Source organism: Falco peregrinus, chromosome 11, assembly GCF_023634155.1.
Source record: "Falco peregrinus isolate bFalPer1 chromosome 11, bFalPer1.pri, whole genome shotgun sequence".
In the NCBI taxonomy this organism is placed as follows: Eukaryota; Metazoa; Chordata; class Aves; order Falconiformes; family Falconidae; genus Falco; species Falco peregrinus.
In genome coordinates this window covers 18330546-18354353 of record NC_073731.1, presented here as the reverse complement: position 1 = coordinate 18354353, position 23808 = coordinate 18330546, and the positions used below count along the sequence as shown (strand labels likewise).

Below are 23808 nucleotides of genomic sequence, written 5' to 3'. Positions count from 1 at the left end.
CTCTTAATGAGGTCTCAATGACATAAACCACAGCTTTGGCTGCCGACCGCTAAAGCTTTTTATTTTTTATATGAACGAAGGTGTGACTGAGCAAATATTCTCAACATGGATCTGGAAACTTTTACATGTCCATGGCGTGTATAATCTGTAAAGATAAAATATTTAAATTTCCTTTCTTATGAATGTTTCATGAGAATTACTAATACAGGACTCTTGCACTATCACGCAGGAGATAGAGGCCACTTCTGTTTTTCTTGTCGGTTCGGTTTATTTGAATGAGACACCCACTGGCTTTTTAACATGCTGTAATGGATACTGAAAAGTCTGATGGGACATGCTTTTATTAGCATGTAGCTTTTATTAGAAAGTAGTTCATATCCAAATAAGTAACGTTAGGTATATGAGAAATAATCTGGCACAGCAGGTCTGAGATCAGGAATCTTCTGAGAGTACACAACTGAAAATCTCACAGCTAACCATTCGTAACTTCTTAACACTAATTCAGTGTGAAATGCACCAGTGATGTGGAAATGTACATGCTGCTGCTGCAGCCTGGTTGCTGCGGACAGCTTAGTTTTGCCACTTCAGGATCAAAAATTCTCAAACGTATTTTCATGGTAGAAATCACACTGTAGATACTGTATCATTTAATTTTTTTAGTTGTGTGGAACAGCTGCAAAAATCACTCATGTTCTTTGTATAGCTTTTCAAATTGCACTCTTACTTAACCAAATGAGGTAAATGTAGAAATGTTTTTGTGTTTGCTCAATGTCCCAGTAATCAGACAGTTGATGTAACAAACCTTCATTTCTAAATACACATGAGAAGGCCTTCAGGCCATGATACAAGTTCTCTGTGAAAGTGCTGCTCTTCTGTATGGTGCCTTTCCCTCTTAAGTGGGATCTAAATTAAAATGGCTTGCCTGTTTGTAGTTTCTGTTGAGATTAGAGAGCGCTAATGGTCACTTCATATGCTAACTCTAGGCATGTTTCTCACTGGTTGGCTTACTGCCCAGCCTTCCTAGATGACAGTAGTTAAGATAAATACCTATTATCTTCCTGTGTCTGAGTACATGAGCTGTTAATGGGCTCTGGGAGAGAGCCAGGAGCAGTTACCTTCACTGATAGCAGTCAGGTGTGCACGCGGTGGTTACTTGTTAGTATTCCCAGCTTCTTGGTGGCTTGTCTCTCAATTAGCAGATAGGTGAAAAATATATGGAACTGCGGTGTATTTTATTGCTTTCATAAGTGAATGTGAAGAAGATTAATAGACACTCTGATCAGAAGTTATTTGACAGCTTTCCTATTAACTGAGAATGAGGTAGGAGGTAGTAACAATGCAGTGTTGTAGCATAATTGAGTTACTACTTTAACCTATCAAAATAACTTAGCAGAAATGTATTTTACCTATATTGTCATATTTAACAAATACTACATGCACTTAAAGTGAAGAGTTTGCAGTCTGAACTGATGCAGAGCCATTTGGACTCAAAATGTTAACTGAATTGCTCCAGAGAAATTAATTGCTTCAAAGCTTGGACTCGTGTTTCTTCAGCACTTCTTGATTATTTTTTTTTTTTCCCCTGCATGAGTTCCCAGTGTCATTCCATGTTCTGCTAATTGGACAGGATACAAGGCATTTAAATGTCAAGCATTTAGCAAGGAATGAGAGTTAGCATGTTAGAGGAAATGCTGTCAAGAAGTGGAGAAAATAAAGGAAACAGACTCCAAAAGAACTTGAAATATTTACTTTTTCTCTAATAAATTTTTGCATTCATAATTCCAAGAAACTGTCATTTTGACTCTGTTTCCTTAATTTAAAAAAAAGAATAAAATACTGGACTATAATTTTTACCTTGCATTAGTCTTGAGTGTTACTAGTTCAGGAATGATACAGAGAAGCTTTAACAAGTGTTTCGAACCACTAAGCAGCATGGGGAGGATTGTTTGGGAAGATGCTGGATTCTTCCAATCCATAAGTATTTCTGCACACTACTTAAAGGTTTAGTTTAAAAAAGAAGGGAAGAGTATGATCTCGGGTGTTGGAGTAGTACAGAAAAGTTTGGGAAGGTGGTAACATCTTTTTGATCAGGAAAGGACAACTGCGATAATCGGTTTTGCGTTCATCTGTAGACTTGTGTAGTCTGGAAAGCAGTTTGTAGAAGCGCTGTGCCTGAACGGTGTTTAAACTGCCCTTAATTCTAAAAACTTCGCCTGGTAGATAAGTTGTGATGTTGATAATATGGATTTGATCATCTCTTCCAGTTATCTTCAAAAGACAGGATTTGTATTTCTTTAGATGTATTCTGAATGTAATTTACATATTAGGATAGTAGTCTTCAGGGAAGTGTATTGGTTATAGTTTGTAGTTCTGATGTGTTTTGAAGCTCTGAACATTGTAAGCTAGGCAGCTAAGTCCGAGAATCTCTGTTCAGTTACAGCAAGTAATTATATGTAGTGAGAATTTGTAGCAGATTTACTAATGTTTAAAATAGCACGCTAGATGATTTTTCCTTTCAAAAGGGAAATACTGGACTTCGCACAGAATAATTTAACATGAACAACAATGGGTTTTTTTATTTGTTAAAAAATTAACAGCTCAAAAGTTACGTGCAGTTGGTTGATAGTCAATAACAATTTTATTTATACCTGTAGAAATAACATTGTGAAAAAAATCAGCTTGTCTTAGAACTGCTAAGTTGGAAAGATGGAGATGTCAAAAATACAGTGTATGAGTTCTTGGATAATCTCATCTTTCAGTAAGTGACTAATTTAAATCAAGGCAACGTTGGCACTTAGTATAAAATCCTGTGGGACTTCCTGAAGCAATTTTGGTTAGACCAGTGGTATTTGTTCTTAATGAAAGTACACTGTTCAACATAGAATCTTTTCTCTGTTCTCTTGTGGACCTTGAATTTCAAACTGACTGGACTAACCCATCCAACTTTTCAGACAACAGGTTTTTTTCACTGCTGTGCTTGGGCATTTTAAGCTCTGGCTTGGAGAGGAAGGCATTGTTTGAGGCAGGCTTTTGTTTGTTTTAAAATCTGTGTTCAAGAGCAGTTTAATACTTACACTTGTAATATTTGTAGTCTGTCTTTGTACGTTCCTAAGTAGAATGCTGAGATCCTGTGTATTTGTGCAGTGAGTTGAGTTAGTAGTTTCATAAGATATTTCCAGAGTTAAGAGAATTATTATTTTAGTACCAAAACACAGTTTTTGTTTTAACAGAGTTATTAAAAAACAAACTCAGCAAGTGATAGTTTACAGAGATTTTTAGTGGAAGAACTGTATACCAAAGCTCTTTTGCTAGTTTGGGTCTTGAGGTTGACGGGATGTGTATAACTGCATTCCAAAGCTGCCAATTCAAGAGCATTATGAAATAGGTACGATGCTGTAGTCAGTAACTTGTGATTGAGTCATTTATGATGGTGAGAGCACAGCCATGCTTCTGTTTTGAGTCACTTAATTGGTTAATTTCCAAAGTAGTGCAGGTGTGTTGGACAGTAGTCAAGTTATGCTAGGTCAGTCTTTTCTTACTGCCGCTTTCAAAAGCTACTTTCTGTTTTCAGTTTTTCTTTGGTTTTTTAGAGGTCTGGAGCTTGGCCACAGGAAGAGAAGACTAGGCACAGTAGGCAATTCAGTTCTGTGATATGTTTCAGTTTATTTGAAAGCGTATCAGACTAGCAGTTAAAAAAAACCAAAAACACAACCAACACCCACCCCCCACCCCCACCCCCCCCCCAAAAAAAAAAAAACCACAAAAAAACCAAAACTCAACTAGCACCCCCAATCATAAATAGGGGCATATGTTCTTTATAGGCTTAAACAGTCTTTGTAGCAGATGAATACATGGTTATAGTTGGTTGGTGCATTTACATATATGCAATATATACTGTGTATAAAACTGATGTGTCATAATCTTATAGCTGGAAATCAAAGGAGCACAGAAAACTGGAATACAGATAACTTGTAATGCTGTCTGGTTGGGAGCTTGCATTTTATGAAATTGAAATAAAAATTTGTCTGAATTTTCAGAATGTTTACCTTGGAGTTATATGTTAGGCTTTCAGTGAAAAGTATTTCAGGAATTAAGTAGTAGGCTTTGTAGTGGACTTCAGGGATTTGCATATGTGATGATATCAGGAAATAATTCTTTAAGTGGTTGAATTACATTAGCAATCCAGATGTAAAAGTTTCTGCAATTGTGGTGTTGCGCATTCAGGGAAAATCTAATTGCAGAGTTATTCTTAGTACAGAGATAAAGGTGAAAACCTTGTAAATGCCTATAAATCTGTTTCTGAAAACATTTGGTTTCTTTCTCTAGTGGCCTTTGTCAAACAAATCCACAGTGTGTATCTGCTAACTGATGTGTAACGAATAAAGGTCATGCTTGGTCATTTGCTTTATTCTCGGATTTTCTATTAGGAAGCTTTTTTTCTTTTGAAGAGAAAGGGACATGTTCTGGATGATGTTATTCACGCTAATATCAGGAGAAATAAAAGGAGATAGTCAGTTCCACTAGAATTCCTGACTTGACACCACCTAGAAATGGCGAGAAGATGCTCGTGGTTCATTTCAGCACTCCCTGAGAAGCGGCTATACCATAAAGTAAAAGTTTCCAGTACCAAGAAGTATACAACAATCCTTAGTTGTGATTGCCTTAATTTCCTTTTAAGAAGATATAAAAATCTTACACTTGCATTAGTATTTAGTGATTGCTTACTTCTGTAGTCTATCTTACAAATTTTTACTATTCATCTACTTTTAGTATGTACAGAACCAGGTGTGCTCTTGTATAAAGGGCAGCGTATGCATAGGGCACGTTTCCTATCAGATGTGACTCAGCACAATTATAGTGGTACACTCTACTTCTAACTAGGTAGAACTGCACAAAAGGACACAGTGTAGACAAGGACTTGTGGCTGATTTGTGTGAACGTGTATGGAAGAAATGATCAAAATCCTAAGACTCAAGTGTACATGCTCAGCTGTCATTTCCTTTGCTAGCCATGAGTCATTCTTCATGGATGGATGATAGTTTTGTGGAAGAATGTTAAATTGTTTCTAGTACTAGTATACCTAGTTTATTCACTGCAGAGATACGATGCTGACTTAAAGTTGGGGCTTAGAAGCATAGTGCCTTATTTGTTACAGGGTAGTAAAGCTATTTTAATAGTAGAATTGCTTTTTGGGGGCTTTCCGACAGATCTCCCTGATACAGAGTCAGCAAATACCTTGCAAGCACTTTGGGTTTAGTAGTCCTGAGAGAAGCCTGCGTATCACTTGCTGTTTAGGTAAGTGATAGGTCAAGAGAGGTTTAAATACCAGGAAACTTGGGATGCAGTGTTTAAAGTAGGTAGGTGATGTGCTTTACTAACTTAAGAAGCTTCAATTGTAGCTGCTTCTGGCTTTAGTTGCAGGCTCCAAATCAGACATCCAGAATATAATCAATTGATGTAAAAAATTCAGTCATTTATCTTTACATACAAACTGACTGAAGGTTTTTTTCAGGATGTTATTTGAGAGGATTCCTTCTTAATTCTCTTGTTCTGAGGCTCAAAGAATTTTTTACCTTGAACAATGTCTACAGGAAATGGCATTTCATTCCTTAATGTAGTTGCTTTTCAGGAAAAAAATAATGTGACGTGTATACAACTACTCTTTGTAGATAACTTGGTGAACCTTTTTCTGCCATGGTAGTAGGTGAATGACTAGAGGCTGAGGAGTGGAAGCTGGTATTTTTATGCCTGTGTGAATGTATTTGCAGCTCTTATGCTTTTGCCTTATAGCAGCTTTGATGAATAAGAACATGTGAAGACTGACTTCAGTTTAGGCAGTCCTTTTCCAAGGCAGAACTTGGTAGCACTGGACTTGTGTGATACTTAGGCTTTGAAAATGGAATACCGTAGTATTATTTGTTGTTAGGTCTATAGTCTGTTTTGGCCACTTGAGTGATAATGGGCCATTATATGTTCCTCTTCATTGCATGATGCTCTTGGTGTTTATGTACTGGAGATTCAGGCCTTTTGAGAATACAAGGTGTTACTCACAATGACTGAATTCCTGGGAAGCATTTTCTTTATGGCATGTAATTTCTGAGTATGCGTTGCAATGCAATGGAGAGGTAACGAACAGGCTCCCAGCTGTCCTCTTTTTGAAGGTGAACAGGCTGCTGTCTCCAGGGTATTTCATCCCGTCCACAGGCTGCTTCTGAGTTTCTCTGAGAGAGGATAGCTAGAAGCAAAATGGAGGGACAGGCTATGGGTTTAGATAGTTCTGTTCTACCGTACAAAGACTGTTTACCTAAAAGGTAAAGACTGTTTTCCTGTTTACATGTAACTTTTTCATAATGTCTCTGTTAAAGTGATATCATTTTGTATTTTAGTGTCTTAAGGAATGGGTGGTATTAATTCAGTAATCTAAGGACTTCTTCTGTTTTTAAAATAGAAATTATGGAAAAATCGGGTGAAGAAGGAATGCCTGATCTTGCTCATGTTATTCGTATTTTAACTGCGGAGAATATCCCTAATTTACCACCAGGAGGTGGCTTAGCTGGCAAGTGAGTACAGTATTGGAATTTCTTGAATTGTGTAGTTCACTGAAACAAATACTTCTAAATAAATGTTTTAAGGCTTTCTTATTGTAATAGCTATACTCGAAGAAAAATTGTTTTTTGTATTTCAAGCTAGTTTACTTTTTGTACTACATGAATGTTTGTGAGACTGTTCCCATTCCAGAATGGTGAGGGGAAACAGATTTATCATCTTCTGGTACATAACGTACTAATTCACTATTTCCATATGGCCAGTTTAAAAAGAAAAAAAAAGTTTGTCTTGGCTTTTTACTGCTTTACGTTTGTTAAGAACTATCAATAATGTAACCAGAATATCAAAATATCAGCTCAATTTTCCTGATGTCATGTTCCTTCCACCGTGTAGTGTCTATTATAAGTTTGGGTCAATGCTTGTTTGTTCAGCAAACATTTCAAAGGAAAATTGTTTTTCTTTGCTTAGTCTTAAACTGAATGTTAAATAAGCAAGAATATTATACTAGGATATGCCCTTTAAAACTTAATTGGAATAAACCTTCAAAATTTGGTTTTCTGGGGAGACTAATGGTGATGTTCTAAAAACATTTATTTTAAGGATTTCCATTAACAGAATTTAGGCTCGCATAAACAGTTCATATAGAATTCCCCAAACAATGGGACCCATTATTGCTCCCTGGCTTAGGTCATGTTGCTTCTGAAATCTTTGTATTTTTCAAAATATGAAGTCTTATCCTCTGAACGTTTGTGTATATGTGTATTTTTATTGCATGCACTTATTAATGAGCGCTGTTTGCCGTGATTATTTTTTTTTTCTAGCCTTGAAAAAATTACCTGTATGTTCTGGGCCTCTTTCTCCATTTGTGCATTCTAGGCATTCAGAGAAGTTGTGGTGTGCCTATTCTTCTTAGTGCCTCCCAACTGCTGAATGAGTTGGTGTGTTTTGCTGTTTTGTTCGTTAATAATTGCATCATGTACTGCTTTATTATTCTGGAACCTTTGCATATAAATCCTGTTTTAATTTATTGTGACCCAGGTTACATTTTTATTGGGCTTAGGTTTAGAATTTGCCCTTCGATGCTTTTCTCTCCATTTTGACTTTCAAAAGTCCTGTCTTACAGAAAACTGACTTCAGGACGTGTACCTGCAGCTTCTTTTAAGGGAATATCATACAGTATTCAGTAATCTTTTTTTTGTTTGTTTTGTTTTGTCCTTCAAACTTGGGACAGAGACAGGCGGTGATATATTTTAGTTAACTTTACTTGCAGGATTGAGCTCCTGAATGGAAGTTTTGAAACAGTACAACTATACAACCCAAAACCACATACCATGTAACTTCAGGCTTTTGTCCTAGCAAAAGAGCATTCTTTGTCTTGAGATCCTTATCCTTTGATGTTACAAGGACATGAAGAATTCACACTTTGTCCTTCTGTTTGAACTCCAAGTCCTGTCTCACAGGTTGCAGGAAGAGTTTGTTTGTGCACCAGTTGCAGGTGCTCCTGGGTACTAGTATGTCCGAGCTGGAGAAATACCATGTTGTGTTACTTGGACTAGAGTATGTTTGCATACCTTAGGAACCTTAAAGTAGCTCTGCTTCTACTGGTCTTGTATGCTTACTTCAAACATCTCGCGTGTGTAGAAGTCCCTACTGGCTTGTTCTTCGAGACTGGAGATCCAAAGGTGTCAACTCTGCTGCAGGCACTTAATGGTGGTGTCTTATCCTTTAAAATCTTATTCTTCAAAGGCTGGCTTCTGTTTGACGCTGATCCCCCACTAACTTCAAATGCTGCCAAAAGAATGGTCACTGGTCGCTGAAGAAAACAAAAGTCCTGAGCCACTGTGTCACTTGGGCATTAATACTTGCACTGAACATCTTGCTCCTGAGTTTTCCCGTGAAAGGAAGGCATGGATAAATACACCACTTGAAGAAAGAAAAGTCAATTGAAAAGGCAGAGAAATTCCCCAGGGCCCGAGTTGTAAGTCTGATTTAAACCCTCTGCAATGGCTGGCTGTTGCTCTATGGCAGCCTTGCTTGAACTGTCTAGGTGTTTTCTATTACATTGGTGTGAGGTGCCATTGCTCTCTGCAGTACAGACATTTGGTCAAAATCATGCCATTCCACCATCAATAAATGTGGGACAAAATGGAGAAAACATTTTCCGGTGTCTGCAAAAAGATTATTTCTTTTCGCTAGGAAAATCTTCCATCAGTGCTGATGTATTCCATACTAGTTCAGCTGTGCATCTCTTCTAGATTTCTTCGTAAAGCATTGACTTTAACTGATAGGCCCTTGGAGAAGTTGTTCTTCAGAGGACTTCTGATATCAGACATAAATTAATAGCGACACTTTCAAAAATTAATTCGGAACTTCCTTCTGGGAGCTCATTCAGACACAACCCAAAACCTTTGTGTGTGAACAAGTACAAACTACTTAACACGGGTGTCTTGAGGCCTCAAGTTCTCAGGTGTATCTGTTGTGCCTGCCTTCTTGTCTGGGTGTGGTATGTCTTGATTAAATGCCAATTTCATCATTGATGTATATTGCTTTTGAACACATGATAGCACAATGTCTTTTCGTTCTTCGGTGTTGCAGGTTAGTAGTTGTCATGAGATTTGAAGCACTATCCCTTGCATTCACTGGTCCGCAAATCCTCTCCCGGAGCTCTGAGTATTTTAGTAGGTACTATTTTAAATGCAGGATCATGGCTGGAACAATATTTTCTGATTCTGGACACTAGATTGAGACTACCTGATTTATTGCTTTGTCTCAGAAGTGGCCACACTTGCAACATTCCATTCAAAAACTGCACTCTTCTGATTTGAATATGCTTTTGCTTCCACGGTGTGAATGCTAAGAGCCTCATCATACTGGACCGGACCAAGAATTGTTCTAGTTTTGTGTCTTCTCCACAGGACAGTTGAATGTAGATGCCTAGGGAAGAATATAAAACTTCCCCTATCAGTATTATTTTTGTTTTCAGCTTCTTACAGCTGAGGTGCTTCCTGATCTTGAGATAGTTTGTGATTAGTGACTTTAAAAGTTTTCTTCCATGAAGTTAAATATATTCAGAAGGAGCCTCATGAAACTTTTAGCATCCCCAATATTCTGGGGCAGATGGTTCTGTTGCATCAAGAGTCATCAATATGTATTTGTGAGACATTTGCTGCTGTCTTTAATCTGATGCCCTTGTGCTCTTTGTTTGGAAGAGTCAACAGTTGGTTGACGTTCTGTAAGGCATCATTTGTATATATAATCTTGGCTGTTTCCAGACTTCAGGGTCTTAGTTCATGTAGCAGGTTTTTTTGTTGAAGCTATCCATAACTTTGATCATATTTATCTGAACGTTCCCCAGTTCTTAGTGCAAGGTGAAGATGTAGGGACGTAACTTTTTTTTTCTTCTCAGAAGTCTATTTGTACCATGGGTTTTATTTTTTAAAAAAGCTTTTTGTGCTTATTTTGCCTGCCTGTGAAGGTGTGGCCTTAGATGGCACTACCAGAAAAAAGTCTAGCTAGTGGTATTTAGGTTTTAATTTCTTCGATGTGAATAGACACCGGACAACGCACCTCAGAGGTTTGTGTACTCTGGGCACCACGCTTCAAAAGTTCTTAGGCAAGTAGTAACCTGTATCCCAACTGTCTTCAAGTTCTACATCCAGAAATAAAGCAAGAAAACCAGCAAACCTGAAGAATTTTGTTATAGTAAGCAAAATACAGATTTAACCATTTTCTTGGCAAAATCTGATTGTGCGGCTGGAACTTCCAAAGGTGTAAAGAGGTAGACTGTGGGGAGATAAAAAAATGTTTTGCCACGCTTAATCTTTACGAAACCTGATGTACTGCAAAATCCCAAACATCATATTGAAAGGGAATAGACACTGAGAGTGGTCTTCATCTTTTTTTAAGAGGCAGGTTAAAGGCAAAATTCTTTAAACGCTTTGAAACTATTACTGTGCTCAGACCTTTTTAAGTTCTCAATGTTTTGAAATACTTTGTGCTTAATTTTTTTACAACTTCTCCTTTTTTTTTAGGCGTAATATTATTGAAGCTGTGTATAGTAGGCTGAATCCACACAGAGAGAATGAGGGGGTAAGTTCCCATTTCGATTGCTACACCTCTTTATTAATGAGAACATCAAAGTAGTGTCAAACATGAAGCAAAAATGTACATCACTGCTAATGAAGTGTTATAAACACGAAAAAATATTGTAGCATACAGTTCATTTTGACCTTGTTTTGGATGGATCTGATGCAGAATTTCATCCTCAAAAAGACAGCAAGCTGTCGCCCAATTCTGAAAGACTTTTCAAACATTTAATTGACTACTGCTTTGTCAGTCAAACCTGTGAGGCAACAGTGCAGCATTTTTATAAGTTATAGTTTATTATTGTCAAAAATTATGGTCAGCATATCAATTACTTAACTAGCTGTGATGTTTATTGACCAGAAATATAGTCCAAGAACGGAAAGCATGCTTCTTGTCTTCTGTAAGTGTGGAAGACCTTGGTACACTGAATTTAAAAGATAACAAGAATAATATTGACTACCTTTTTAGAGTTTACACTACCTTTGAATATCCTATGTGCCGTGGTCTAAGGCAAGTGTGAAGTGACTTTAGTTTACCTCAGTTCTGATTCCTAAAATGACATACATTCTTCTGCTCAGTTCCTAATAAGCTGGATTTAAAATAGTATGTTAAAACTATCATTTACTATAACTTTAAACCTGATAGGTGGTTCTTTAGCATAAAGAGTAGTAACTGGTGTTTATATCAAATGTGGCTAGATATTTTTTTTTAAACAAGTTTTTGGAAATCTTAAAAACTAACAAGCATAACTGCTAGTATTTTGTGAACTAATCTGTGAAGGTACAATTCATCTTCTAGTAAATCCTTTGACATTTTTGCTCTTCTGAGATGGCTACAAGGTCCTTAGGTAGTCATTAGAATAAATGGTGTTGGGGAGATGTCAACTTTTACTTTAAATACATTGAAATGATGAGTTGTGCGCCTTGAGATTGTGACTATGGCCACATTTGTTTTTCCCACTCTCATCTTCTCTTGACTACCTACATTTGATTTATTCTCTTAAATTGGAAAGCTTGTGTAGGTGGAAGGGACCACTGTTCTGTTAAGAGATTTCTTCTCTATTTGTATATTTAACTTTTTTATTTTTTAGGATTTGTTGTTTGTTTGTTTGTTTTTTAGTTTGTAAGTGATGAGTGTACATTCTTGATTTAACTTTCAACAAATTGTGCGACACTACCCCCAAAACAAGCTAGACAAAAGTGTCCTCTTTTCAGCTTCTTTAGCCCTTCAGGAAACTCTGCACCTCTATTAGCCTGCTACTACTTTTCATGTTTAGCCGTAGTTTTGTTCCTGCTTTTGGGGTAAAGTTACTGGTGAAAGTGGTTTATTTGAAAATTGTAGCATAGGTTTTGTAAGTTGTTTGGTCATTTTTTTTAAGAGAAAAAAATTTATCTAATGGTAACTTTTTAGAAATACCATGTGCCATAGTTGCACTTATGACGCATCTTTTCGAAGTCCTAATTTACTTTCAATAGTCATACAAGCTTGCTGAAAATTCTAACATACAGCAGCCTTTTGGGTATTGGCTACTTCCAAGAAATTTCTGTATGTCATCCACTATAATTTAATAAAACAAAGTAACTGAACTAAATATGCAAGTTACTCTTATAAGAATATAGTTGTAACCCTTACTACCATTAATAGTTTTGACCTTTATTGCTATTAGAATCCCTGGCTAGTTGTTTCGAGTCCTTTTAATTTGGCTTCTTTAATAGATGTGAGCCGTATACTCCATTCTACCAATAGAAGGCAAAGTTTACAAAAGTATTTAATGCAAATATTGGTAATGATTTGAATGATGTGTTTGAAGTACACTGGATTAAAATTTAGTTTGATCTTGTGGCAAGATGTCATTTCCCAGTCAGTACCTTTGCTTTCCATCCTAAGCGATTCTCACGCAGAGCACTGAGAGAGAAGGATGTGCCACTGGGTGAAGGTTGCAATTCCTGTTTGCACTTTCCCAGCAAGCAGGAATTGTTATCTTACTGTTCTTTAAGTGGATTGATGTTTATTAATTTAACTGGAATCACATCTCTGAGGTGATGAGAACATGACTTCCTTGCTAGTTTTACTTGGTTCCAAGTATGTATGTGGTGATCTCTTAGTCTTTTGAACTGCATACTCTAGTGGTTGGGGGGATGGGGAGGTGGGGTGAAATGGCAGGAAGGTGTTCAGTTACTCAACATCAGACTCTCCACAATGTCTACACACTGTGATAATGTTGCTACACATCTCGCATTTAAACAGGAAGCAAAGGTAGGAAGGAAACATACCAATGATGACATTTCCAAGTGAGCCTGAAATCTGACTAATAATGCCCCTATTTAAACTAGTGTGACGCAAGAGCGGGTCTTCATATGAAAAATTAGGAGCTACAGACACAGGTGCTGAGTCTGCAGAGAACAACGGTGCACGTATGCTGTTAGAGCGTGGGCACAGTGCAGAATGCTGCTGTTGCTAACTGGAAAATCTGCCTGTGACAGTCATTTCTATCTGATGATTTTGTATAAGGCTAGAACCACTCTTTTTACCTTGACAAGTTAATAATGTAATTGGTTACTAAAATATTAATGCACGTGAGTAACAATTTTGAAAAACACCAAAACCCACAAAAACTACCCAAACCAAACAGATTTAACACTTGCCATTGAGAATTACTTCCTCCTGAAGAATATACTTTTTAGTATTGAGCAATCTAAGCTAGTTACCCTGAGTTAGTGTGAACTGGATAATAATAGGTTTGTAAGTAAGTTCTTAGTATATAAGTCAGCCCAAGGTGGTATCTTCTTCTAGATCACAGTCCTGAGTAAAAACAAAGCTCAAGATGTCAGGTAGTGTTCTGCTTGGATTTTATAATTTTTTTTGGTCATCCAAGCTGGTGATTGTAGAGTAACTTCCAATTCTTCATGTGTGTGTTCTGAGAATCCTTAACATACAGCCTAAATAAGGAGTTGTTATGTAGAGAGTGAGAAGTGAAAGATTCCTTACTACAGTAGTGTTCAGAGATCACTAGTGTGGCTTCAGCATATAGCAGTCATATGTTGTGGTGGTTTGATTTTGGGTTTGTTTGGGTTTTTTGAAGTATCTCAGTAGAGTGTGAGTATTTTGTAAATCCAGGGCTGGAGAGAGCCCTGCTTTGGGCTCACAGAGAACAACATTGCCAGTGTTTGAGCAGAGAGACTTCTGCTGAAGATGTTGTGGCTTGTGCGTTTAGAAGTGCAAGTAAAATCATAGAAAACTTACGTATTGGAACCTGGTGCTTTCAGATCTTTAAAGAGAATTTAAAAGAACTTCTTCATAGCTAAATAGTTGCTACCACTAATGTTCCAATACCACTGAGTTGTTGTTCTAATTAACATGTTAAAATATTACTCTTTCTTTAATGGCTCTGCTTCTTCAACCATTCTTTTTAATGTGTTCCGAAGACTAGGAGGGTGCTCTGCAGTTAGGCTACTTGGGTCTACATGTATCCTCAAACACAGGGAACGATGTTAAGGTTACAGTGGCTGTGTTAATAGTTTCAATGGTATTTGTTTAAAACTGTGTTTTGAGTGTCGTGTTTGAAACCAGTCATGTAGCTAAATCAAATATGTGATTAAGGGCTGCTACAGATAATTTAAAAAATGTAAACGGACAAAATTCTTACACCCTTGAACATTGTAAATCCTGTTCCTAATATGTAGTAGCCCTTTTTATATATATAATTTAACAGAGCAGAACTTCTGTAAAAATCGTGAATGCTCGTGTTCAATGTAGCTAGCCCAAACTTACTCTTGTTTTTATGCTCAGTAGCGCTGAGGTGAATTAGAACATGAAGGAAGACAAAAGTTAACTTGCACAGTAATCATAGTTTTCAGGGACCTGTTCTAGCCACACATCCTTAGAGAGAAATCTGTGTTATAGTGTACATGTAGTGTGTAGTATATGAGGCGGTTTCTGTCTCACTGTTGTTTGTGGTGTTTCTTGTCTGCTAGCACCGAGGGAGACGGGGGAAGCAGAAAATAGCCTGCCATCAAACCTGGTACAAAGCAGGGTGTGAGTTTGAGTATCAGATGCTAACACCACTGTTACTTTGACTCCTACTAGCATTTGAATTGTTTAGGAGTCAGGGCTGCTATGATATTGCTTATTGCCTTTACGCTGCAGTGTTGCACGGCAGCAAAACTATTCACTTCAGTCTGCCAAAAAGAATTTTTAAAAATCTAAGTTTTGTGAAATGTGGAGATTCAGGCTGTATGTTTGCTAATGTCAGCTTCGGAGCAAAACTGATAGGATGGAGGAATGGTTTGGTTGGGTTTTTTTTGTCAAAACTTCTAAGAGATAGGATACACCTGTAGCCTTATCTTGATACCCTGAGTTTTCACTGACTTTGTGCTCATGAGGCATTAAACCAGTCCCATGTCTTACATTAACGCTACCTTCTTTAACTTGCTTCCCCTCACTGGGCCCTTGAAGAGCTCTCTGAATCTGAAAATGCTAGTACATGGGGGTCAAAACATCTCAGACTAAGACCAGAAAACCACAGTGGAAGTAGTATCTGTCTAAGCAATAGAGTAAGCTTAGAGGGATATTATTATATGTAGTAACATTCATTTTTGTGCTAAAATTGTCCCCTTTTTAACTTAAACTGTGCTATTGAGTCTTGGGGCTTCTATTCAAGAAAAATTACAACATCCAAAATCTTACTGAACCCAAGATACTGTCTTAATACTGCTACTAAGCTTGTAAATGAGTGACTGCAGTACTTGTAGCTTGTGAAGCTTTTGGACTGGATGACAATTAAATGAGGTCAGCATGAGAACAAGGCAGTCTGGATTTTGCCTCTAATGTATTGCAAAATCTGCCAGCTTCCAGAGATACAGTTCCATTTGTCTGGCTTGGTAACTTACTAGATATTAATAATTAAAATGTACTATTCCCTTAAAGCAGCAGTTCTCCTTTAGCACTTTGAAAGTTAAAATACCTAGTACCAGTGTCAGAGCACTAACAGATGTGTGAGTCTTGTCACATAAAAAAACACCCAACAAACCCCCATTTTTTTTCAGCTGGAGGCTTGTGGCGAAATAGTTGTTTGCAGAGTTGACCTTCATTTCTTAATCGGCGCTGCTTACTCGATTTTGTGCTGTAGGTTGTTAGATTTGACTTTAAATAACTGTTTTAGCTATTAATTTTTCTAGGCAATACACATATCTGCCAAAAATGGCATCTCATGTTTTTCAAACACCGCCGCTCCTGGTGCTGATAGGTAGCTGCTAGTTTCTTTTACGGCAGCATCATGCATGCAAAAATCAGGGGTTGTTTTCTAAAACACTCTGAGCGTTTATTTTGATGTGATGCTTCAGTTAAATTGCTAGCAGTAGAGTTATCCATTCTCCTTAAGTTTTTCATGGAACTGTGTTGCTATTGGTTGTGCAGAAATTCACAACGAAGTATGTTGATCTGATGGCTAAAGAAGCGTAAATTTCAAATTTTCACTGACAGCTGACCAAAGTTGTGGGGAATATCAGCTATGTTCATCAAAAGACAATTTGAATCAAGATGAAGTTAATGGGAAGTACCATGTTGACACTGGCAGGCTCATAATAAATTGAAATTATTAAAGATGCTGTTTGAATAGATACCATTTCTTAAATCTTTATGTTGTATTAAGTAGACAAAGATGGATGATACTTTTCTAAGACGTATGTTGCTAATAAGGTCTTTTATATTAAAATAGAGCAAAGCTGATGTTTTCTCAATCAGGAAAAATGTTTTGTTTTTTTTTTTTTTTTTAAATGTCGTTAGAAAATATTCTAGTTTAATTACTGATTTTTTTGGGGTCTTGAATCTTAAAAAAAGGACCCTGGCGATGCCGAGGAAAGTGGAACGCAGGGAAAATTGGTGGAAGCGCTCAGGCAAATGAGAATTAATCATAGGGGGAACTACCGCCACCTGCTGGAAGAGATGCTGACTAGTTACAGGCTAGCTAAGATGCAGGGAGAAGAGTGCACTGCTGAATCAGCTGCAGCATCTACTTCAGATACTCTTGCTGGACCCAGTGACCCCGTACCAGACACCCACACAGAATCTGGGAATCTCCTTGCTGAAATACAGAGCTCAAACGAAGATTCAGGGATGAATGAGATGAGTGAGAAACAGACATAATGTTTTACATAGCGGATTTAACGCTTCGCTTCACTTGGCATATTTTCCTTTGTTTATATCTCAACATTTGTCACATCTATCCTAAAGTCTGTTTGGTTTTACTTCAGTTATTTGTACAGATTGTTTATACAAAGCTCTTTCTTCCTTAGAAGTTCAACTACTGTAGTGTATTATAGTAATTGCATCTTATGTTGTGTAGCAAGCAGTTCATTTCCCATTTGAGATTGATTTCTTTTTTAATCCTGTGACACCAACAATAGGAATCTAACATGCTAATGCAAAAATAAATTTTCAAACCTTTTCTTTTAAGAACATTTAAAAATAGTAATCCTGATGGTATATGTTTGCTAATTGTAAAGTAATTCACATCTTAATTGTATCTTTTGTGCAAATTGAATTATAAAAAACTTTCAGTCTTTTTTGTTCCCCAGCATCTTTTACTGCATGTTTGTATTTGAATTGTGTATAGTTTATATTACAACTAAGTTACAAAAGCTATTACATTTCAGGTTGTCACTTAATCTTCATGAAACGTGTTAAGATTTTTTCCAATTTAGATTGTATCCACTGTTCATCATAAATATAATTTTTTCTAGATGACTGTATTATTACTTCCCAGGTTGTAGCATAACTTATATCCAGAAATGAAAATGTACTTAGATTTAGTACCTAGTGTCAAGTTCTAAGAATTTGTGTTTAAGTGAAAATAAAGAATATGCTGTGGAATAATGTCTCTATGCATATTGACTCTTTTAAGCTTTCTTTGAAATGCTACCATTCTGACATGGCTTGAAACTTTTCATAGCTTCTGATAATAACTCAAGATGTTCATTCGTTTCTACAAATATTTCAGTAACTTTGGGTTTGTCACATTGACTATAATGTTCTATTTGGGCAACATTTCTCAAGATCAAGTTCAACATCAGCCATATAAATAAATAAATAACCTGGCTATTCTGCCTAAGTTTACTTCCTACCAAATCTTTTCTGTGTCTTTTGGTGTAGACCCGTGGATGTGTACGTGCATTTGGGTAGATCAGTAATAATACTGGGAATTCACAGCGGTGGTAACTAATCTGCTCATAAGTTAAATATTGAATTCTTGTATCAGTGGTCAGTTCGTAATATCACACTTGCAGGAAGATATCTTTGTTCAGAATAGGTACAAATTTCACTGCCTTAACAAAAAAGAGCCTTTGGGAATTTCTTGCAGACCAGGAATACCTGAAGAGCCCAATTCCTTAGTATTTTTCAGCTATTTTTAAGTAGTCCGTAGATGTATTGGTATCTATTGATAGCTATGATTTAGTACAATTTTAGCTAATACTTGTTTTTAAGTCTGTGCTATAGTAGCTTTACTGGATTCGTGTTTTATAAAAGTAAATTCCCTCATGAAGTTGAAGAACAGAGAATGTTTGTGGGTGGAAGTGGGCAAGTATGGAAAAAAGGAATATGTAGCCTGTCCTAAAGCTTGTATTCTTAATTATACCACTGCAATCCAAAGCGCAACAAAAATGTTTTCATTTGTATTGGTGAGTAGTAATATTTCTCCTCTTCTTTTCCTGTAGGGTGCTGGAGATCTAGAAGATCCGTGGTAGCCTTACAAATCTACTAAAATGCTTTTGATTCTGAAAGGGGGAAAAAAACTTTTAATCTGTTTTCTTCAATACAAGGGAAAAATTCTGGTGGATTTCCAACATTTTGTGAAATGGGCAGAAAGATATTAGAATTTTCCATCATTTGTTCATTTTTGTGTTTTCTGATCTTGCCACTCTTAGCATTGCCTGTACTACAGTATTTTTACCAGCCTCAGGCATACTGATTACATCTGTAATGAACTTTGGCCCTAAGGAAGGAAGGAGTGATTCTCTCAGCAGATTGGTGTAATGTACCTGAGGTACGTGGGATCGTAGGTGTACTCTGAAGATACACTGTGGCGAAATGAAACGTGCAACACGCAAGCATGAGAGAGTACAAGTAATTGAGACATTACTTATTTCACTTTAACGAGTTGGAAGGCTTTGCAGCTCTGTGGCTTGGAAGTAATTTCAATTGGGCAATACGCTATCAGATGTGTGTTTTGTTTTTTGTTTTTGTTTTTTTAATTTTCCAGTTTTACCTGTATTACCAGACCGTTAGGTTTCCCTGCGGTGTCCAAATTGTGATACGTTGCCTACTGCTTGCTTGAAGATAAGTGTATTTGGCAATAATATATGAAGATTCTAGGCATCTAAAAACAGTAAGAATTTTACGCATGTGTACAACACACCCTTAAACTCTTGCTAGAGAAAATCTTTACAAACCAAACTGATGAATTTATAGTTAGTAGTGACTTGCTTTGACATCTCTCACAGCTGCAGGTTTTTTAAAAAATGCTGAAATTTTGCCTTTATTATAATGTAAATTGTGATTATTTTTTTGTTCTATATGTGGTTTTCTATAGTTTTTTGATTTTTTTTTTCAGCTTAAAATACGGACAGAAGTCTTGTGTAATATGGGTATAATTTTTAATTGTTTGCATTATTTTCAAAGTTCAAATTATCACTTTGAGATTACTATAAATACACTTAAAATTATCTATTTTAAATTAAGAAAATATTAGAGATATTTTCATGGGTTCAACGACCTTTCATTTTATAAGCAATGGGCATGGTACAGAGTGGCTGTCATGTAAGGTACTTGAAGATTCTTAGTTTAATTCTATTTTTGCAATAACCTTGACTTTTTTCTGACTTCTTTGAGTTGTGCATGTAATGAGTCCAGTAAATGCTGAAAACGGGGAAGAGTAAAGTATTTATCTAAAATAAAAGCTATTGGGGAGGGGAAACAATGAATGTATCCATCTGTACATGATTTACATGCTGTGGATGCCTTGTAAACATTTTCCTATTTGTTTAAACTGTGTTTCAGCGAGGATGTAATTGCCCTTGTGTGTAGTTTTAAGCTAATGACAGTCATCAACTGGTTTTGTGTGAAATGGAATTCATGGTGTTTTTCTGTAACTTTATCCCCATGGTGAGTCTGTAAAAACCACACGCTCTTTCATACTGGTGCCGAAGGCCAGCTTTCCCAATCATTTTGATTCACTGTGTATCTGATTTTTTTGGTCTAGAGAGGATTATTGCCACAGTATATTTTATTTATTCATTAGATTTTAGCCTTGTAAGTTAAAGTGTTCTAAATGATGATGTTAACAGGTATTTGTCCCTTTACTGGTTTTTTTGGGGTTGTTAAAAGATAGGGAATGAAGAATGCAAAATGGTTTATTGTTCAGACTGTCCGCTCTGGTCCAACCCTGTACTGATAGTACCTTCCCAGTATGATATTGTGATGTTTCATACAATACAGTGAACATAACCAACTTGTTATCTTCAATAAAGGATTGCTAAAACAGTGTGATATGCTTTATATTTTCTTGAGAGGGATTTTTCAGGATGGTGCAGGTGTTCTGTATACAAAGGTAACCAAATAGGATTTATGAGGTGTCTTAGTGATGGATTTGTGTGTGTTCTATAGCGAATGCAGCATTGTCACAATAAGCCAGAAGTCTCAAAGTGGGCTTCTCTGTGAGACAGAAGAGCACAAACAACATCTAGAGTTACTAGGGCAAATCCATCCCCAGTTCAGCTGGGATGAGTCTTATTCCAGCTACGGGAGGGTATTCATTTAAAGTCTAAAAATTCAGATTGAACTTGACTTCTTAGTTAACTTGCTTCTTCAAGATCTGAAGTTAGACCTATACAGGTTTGCTTTTGTGCCGTGTTTTGGATGGAAATTTCTCTAATGTTTACACTCTCATATTAAATTTTTTACTGATTTTTTTTTTTTAAAAAAACTTACTAATGAAGTTGTTTAGCTGGGTGGAAAAGGAAAATGAAATCCTCCGTGTTATTGATACTGCATGGCAATAACCTGTCTGAATAGGCAGTGTTATCGTGGAGTAGGTGTGTCTAAGAACAACCTGTAAATTTTTGAGTCTATGAGCTCTCTTAAGTTCTTTGAACTTTTTTGTTGGATCTGCTTTGACCGCATAACCCCTGCATGCATTTCTCATGAACTGCAGTTGTAATACCCCGTTCCACTGGTAAGAGTGCTTGTACTCCACAGGCTCTGTGAACACTTACATGTGTAGGCTTTTTTATCATGTGGATAGTCTCCCTGAAGTAATAGGGTTTGTGCACATAGGTTTTTCAAAGAGAAGGACCATAGTTTGCACAGCTACAACAAAACCAAGACCCCTTTTTTGCCTCTAAATCAGCATGACTTTCCATTCATACATCCACTGGGTTCCAAATTCTAATAATGTTTTTAGTTTAATGAAAATACTGTTCAGATTTCAGCAGCCTGGAAAAAAATAACTGTGCTTGTTAACTTTGTATTCTTAGCGTGGGAAGTCTGAATGTTTGATAAAATTTGTTCACGTATTTGCCATAACTTGTCAATTAACATGCTTTTTATATTAAAAAAATTATCTTAATTGTATTGCCATCCTGTAACTAACATAAAGATAGTTCTATAGAACAATGATTGGGTATCTCTTCCATCTCTGGCCTTTCCGAGTCATCAAATTCAGCTTGATTCTTTTCATTTTTATGACTTCTCCTGTAACAGACACTAAGTAGTCCCTGTCAGTTCTTAGATCTGCTCTCTGATAATCTTGAGCAAAATAAAGGTTTGTTTTAACTGTTCCTCATTAACATGTTTAATGGAATAGGGAATAAAGAAATGGATACAAATGTAAGTGGTGTCATCCTGATCTTCTCAAAAGGCTCATATGAGATGTTAACTACAATAAAAGTCTCCTCTTAATACACTTTCACTTCATGTGCTTCATGTTCTTCACGATCTTCATGTGCTTATTTGAGCCTGCATACAAACCGTTCTAGGACTTGGCCAAAATATTCATCCTTGTCATGGCCCTTAGGTGAATCTGATGCTGATGTTGCTATTCAGGTGAAAGAGTTAACAACAACAACAACAAAACCCCAATCAACACCCAAATCAAAACAAACTATACACTTGAAACGGGTAAAATGCCAATTCTTTTAGCACATCACAGGCTAACGGTGCTGGGTAGCTCCTTGGTGTCATCTGCAAAGTGGGGTTAAGTCAATCGCTTCATCTGCGAGCTTTCTTATACTGTCAGCCGTAATCACCTGCTTAAATCTTATAGGCAAAATTAGCCCCAGAAATGTAATCATTTTTCTTTGGCACTTTAAAGATTTGCAATGGAAACCAAAATCAATAGGAACTCAAGATTAGTTACAGCACTGAGCCAAGCTTTAGTGGGCAATTTTTAGTTCTGGAAGATACAGCAAAAACCAGTGCTGCCTAACGTTAGGTATCAGGTCTATTCTGGCAAAAAAGCTAGAGTGCCAAGCAGTTTTAGCTTTCAAGTATTTGAATTTCATTAAGTTAAAAAGCAGATTATGGATTTAAGGATTGTCTGTTGAAGGTATGTTGCTTTTAGCTTTTTATAGTTGTTTCTTAGCTTTAAAATAAAAATGAAGTCAGAGGGTGGTAGCTCCACTGCTGCAGGTGAGCAGCTGCATGGGATGCTCCCAGAGGTGAAAGCGGTTTGACAAAAATCACAGGAACGAACCCAGGTCACTGAACTCTTGCAGTATAATCCAGGTAAGTATGTAGTTTATGCAGCTGAAACTCCTCCCGGGGTCTCACGCATCTTTGTAAGCCCTTTCTCTCTGTGCCCATCTGATCTTGTCCTACTCGCGTTTATTCGGACTGTTGCTGTACAGACCTGGCTGCCCTATGGTTTGCTTGTACCGTTTTATATTCCAAACTAGCTGCTTCTCTGCTAATCAAAAGACAAGTGGCATTTGCATTTTAGCGTGACTGCGCCTCCTTTTTGTGTTTAGCTCCTCCTCCAGGTCATCTGTAATGTCCACCATGCACTTCGTTACATGCTTAATCGGTGCTGCTGTACTTCATTTTTAATGTCTGCAAGGTCACGTACCCCGAAATACCTTATTTTTCTTTCTTCAAAAATATTTTTGAAGCTCTCTTTTGCTGTGATGTCTAGGTTTAAAGACTGATTGGGATTACTGAGGACTTCACTGATGAGCGTTTCCTGCTTCTGTCCTGATTTGTCTACATGCAGATTGACTAGGAATTTGCAACAGAAAAAGCTTTTCTGGACCGTGAATTGGCATTAACTAGTGATTGCATCAGCACCTGCTTTTAAAACTTAGCAAAGTGATCATCTTGGAAGTTCATCTGGCCTGTAAATACAGAAATACTGTTTTTTCTGGCCTTTTCCCGGTGGCTTCTGGATTCTCTTGGGGAGTGGTTACAGGGGGTTTTCAAACAAGTATTTTTCAAAGGACTTCTATGCAAGGTTATGTCAGACGAAATGGGATCTGCTTTTATCATTTTGGAAGAGCTGCAAAGCTTAAGTGAAAGATATTGGACAAATTCATAGAACGAAAATTCTGTGTCTTGTGAGATAAAACACTACTTTCAGGAGTTAGTGTCCAGAACTTAGAAAGGCTACACAAAAATGTTTGGGTAAGTTATATTCCTTGTAAAAATACTAACTTCTTGAAAAATCTGAACTGTATTTTTAAAAAAGAAACTGTGGTAAGAACACGCCTCTCCACATCGATGTGTTTTAGCTACGTTTTTGGGCGAGGTGAACATGTAGTTTAGTAAACATCCTATATTTAGAGGTTAGTCGAAAACTTTGAACTAAATATGTACATGTTAACGTCTGGTTGCATTAATGAAAAGATACTTCCCATTATTTTTGTAAGGAAACTTTCTTAACACCATCCTCCTCAAATTCATTCTGTGAATGTTGGTTTTGGTTTGGCAGGTTACTTGCATGCAGACAGGTGGGTGTCTGCTTAATCTTGGACATTAATCTATAGTATTTAATTTGCTGCCCTTAAGAGAAACTGGAGAATGTCCTCAGATTTTTCTTTTTTTGATCTTTTATCCAATGGTCATTTTCAGTTCATAAACACACCTAAGTTTGATGGTGCAATAAAGATTTTGGTCTGGGTTTGTAAAGCA

At 36.8% G+C, this 23808-nt stretch overlaps 1 protein-coding gene across 11 annotated transcripts in view; it reads left to right on the top strand.

The window, feature by feature from the left end:
* The window catches only part of PPM1B (protein phosphatase, Mg2+/Mn2+ dependent 1B), a 62368-nt gene extending 42196 nt beyond the window's left edge, over positions 1-20172 (top strand). For 6 of the 11 annotated variants that reach the window (XM_055815987.1, XM_055815983.1, XM_055815984.1 and 3 more), the window contains 3 exons: positions 6449-6560; positions 10578-10635; positions 16471-17505. In XM_055815987.1, the coding sequence (XP_055671962.1) occupies positions 6449-6560; positions 10578-10635; positions 16471-16776 (476 nt within the window). In that variant the 3' untranslated portion in view covers positions 16777-17505. Of the gene's footprint in view, positions 1-6448; positions 6561-10577; positions 10636-16470; positions 17506-18344 lie in introns of those variants that run through there. The other 5 variants (XM_055815992.1, XM_055815989.1, XM_055815990.1 and 2 more) reach the window with 1 other exon arrangement.
* The last annotated feature ends 3636 nt before the right edge of the window (positions 20173-23808 follow it).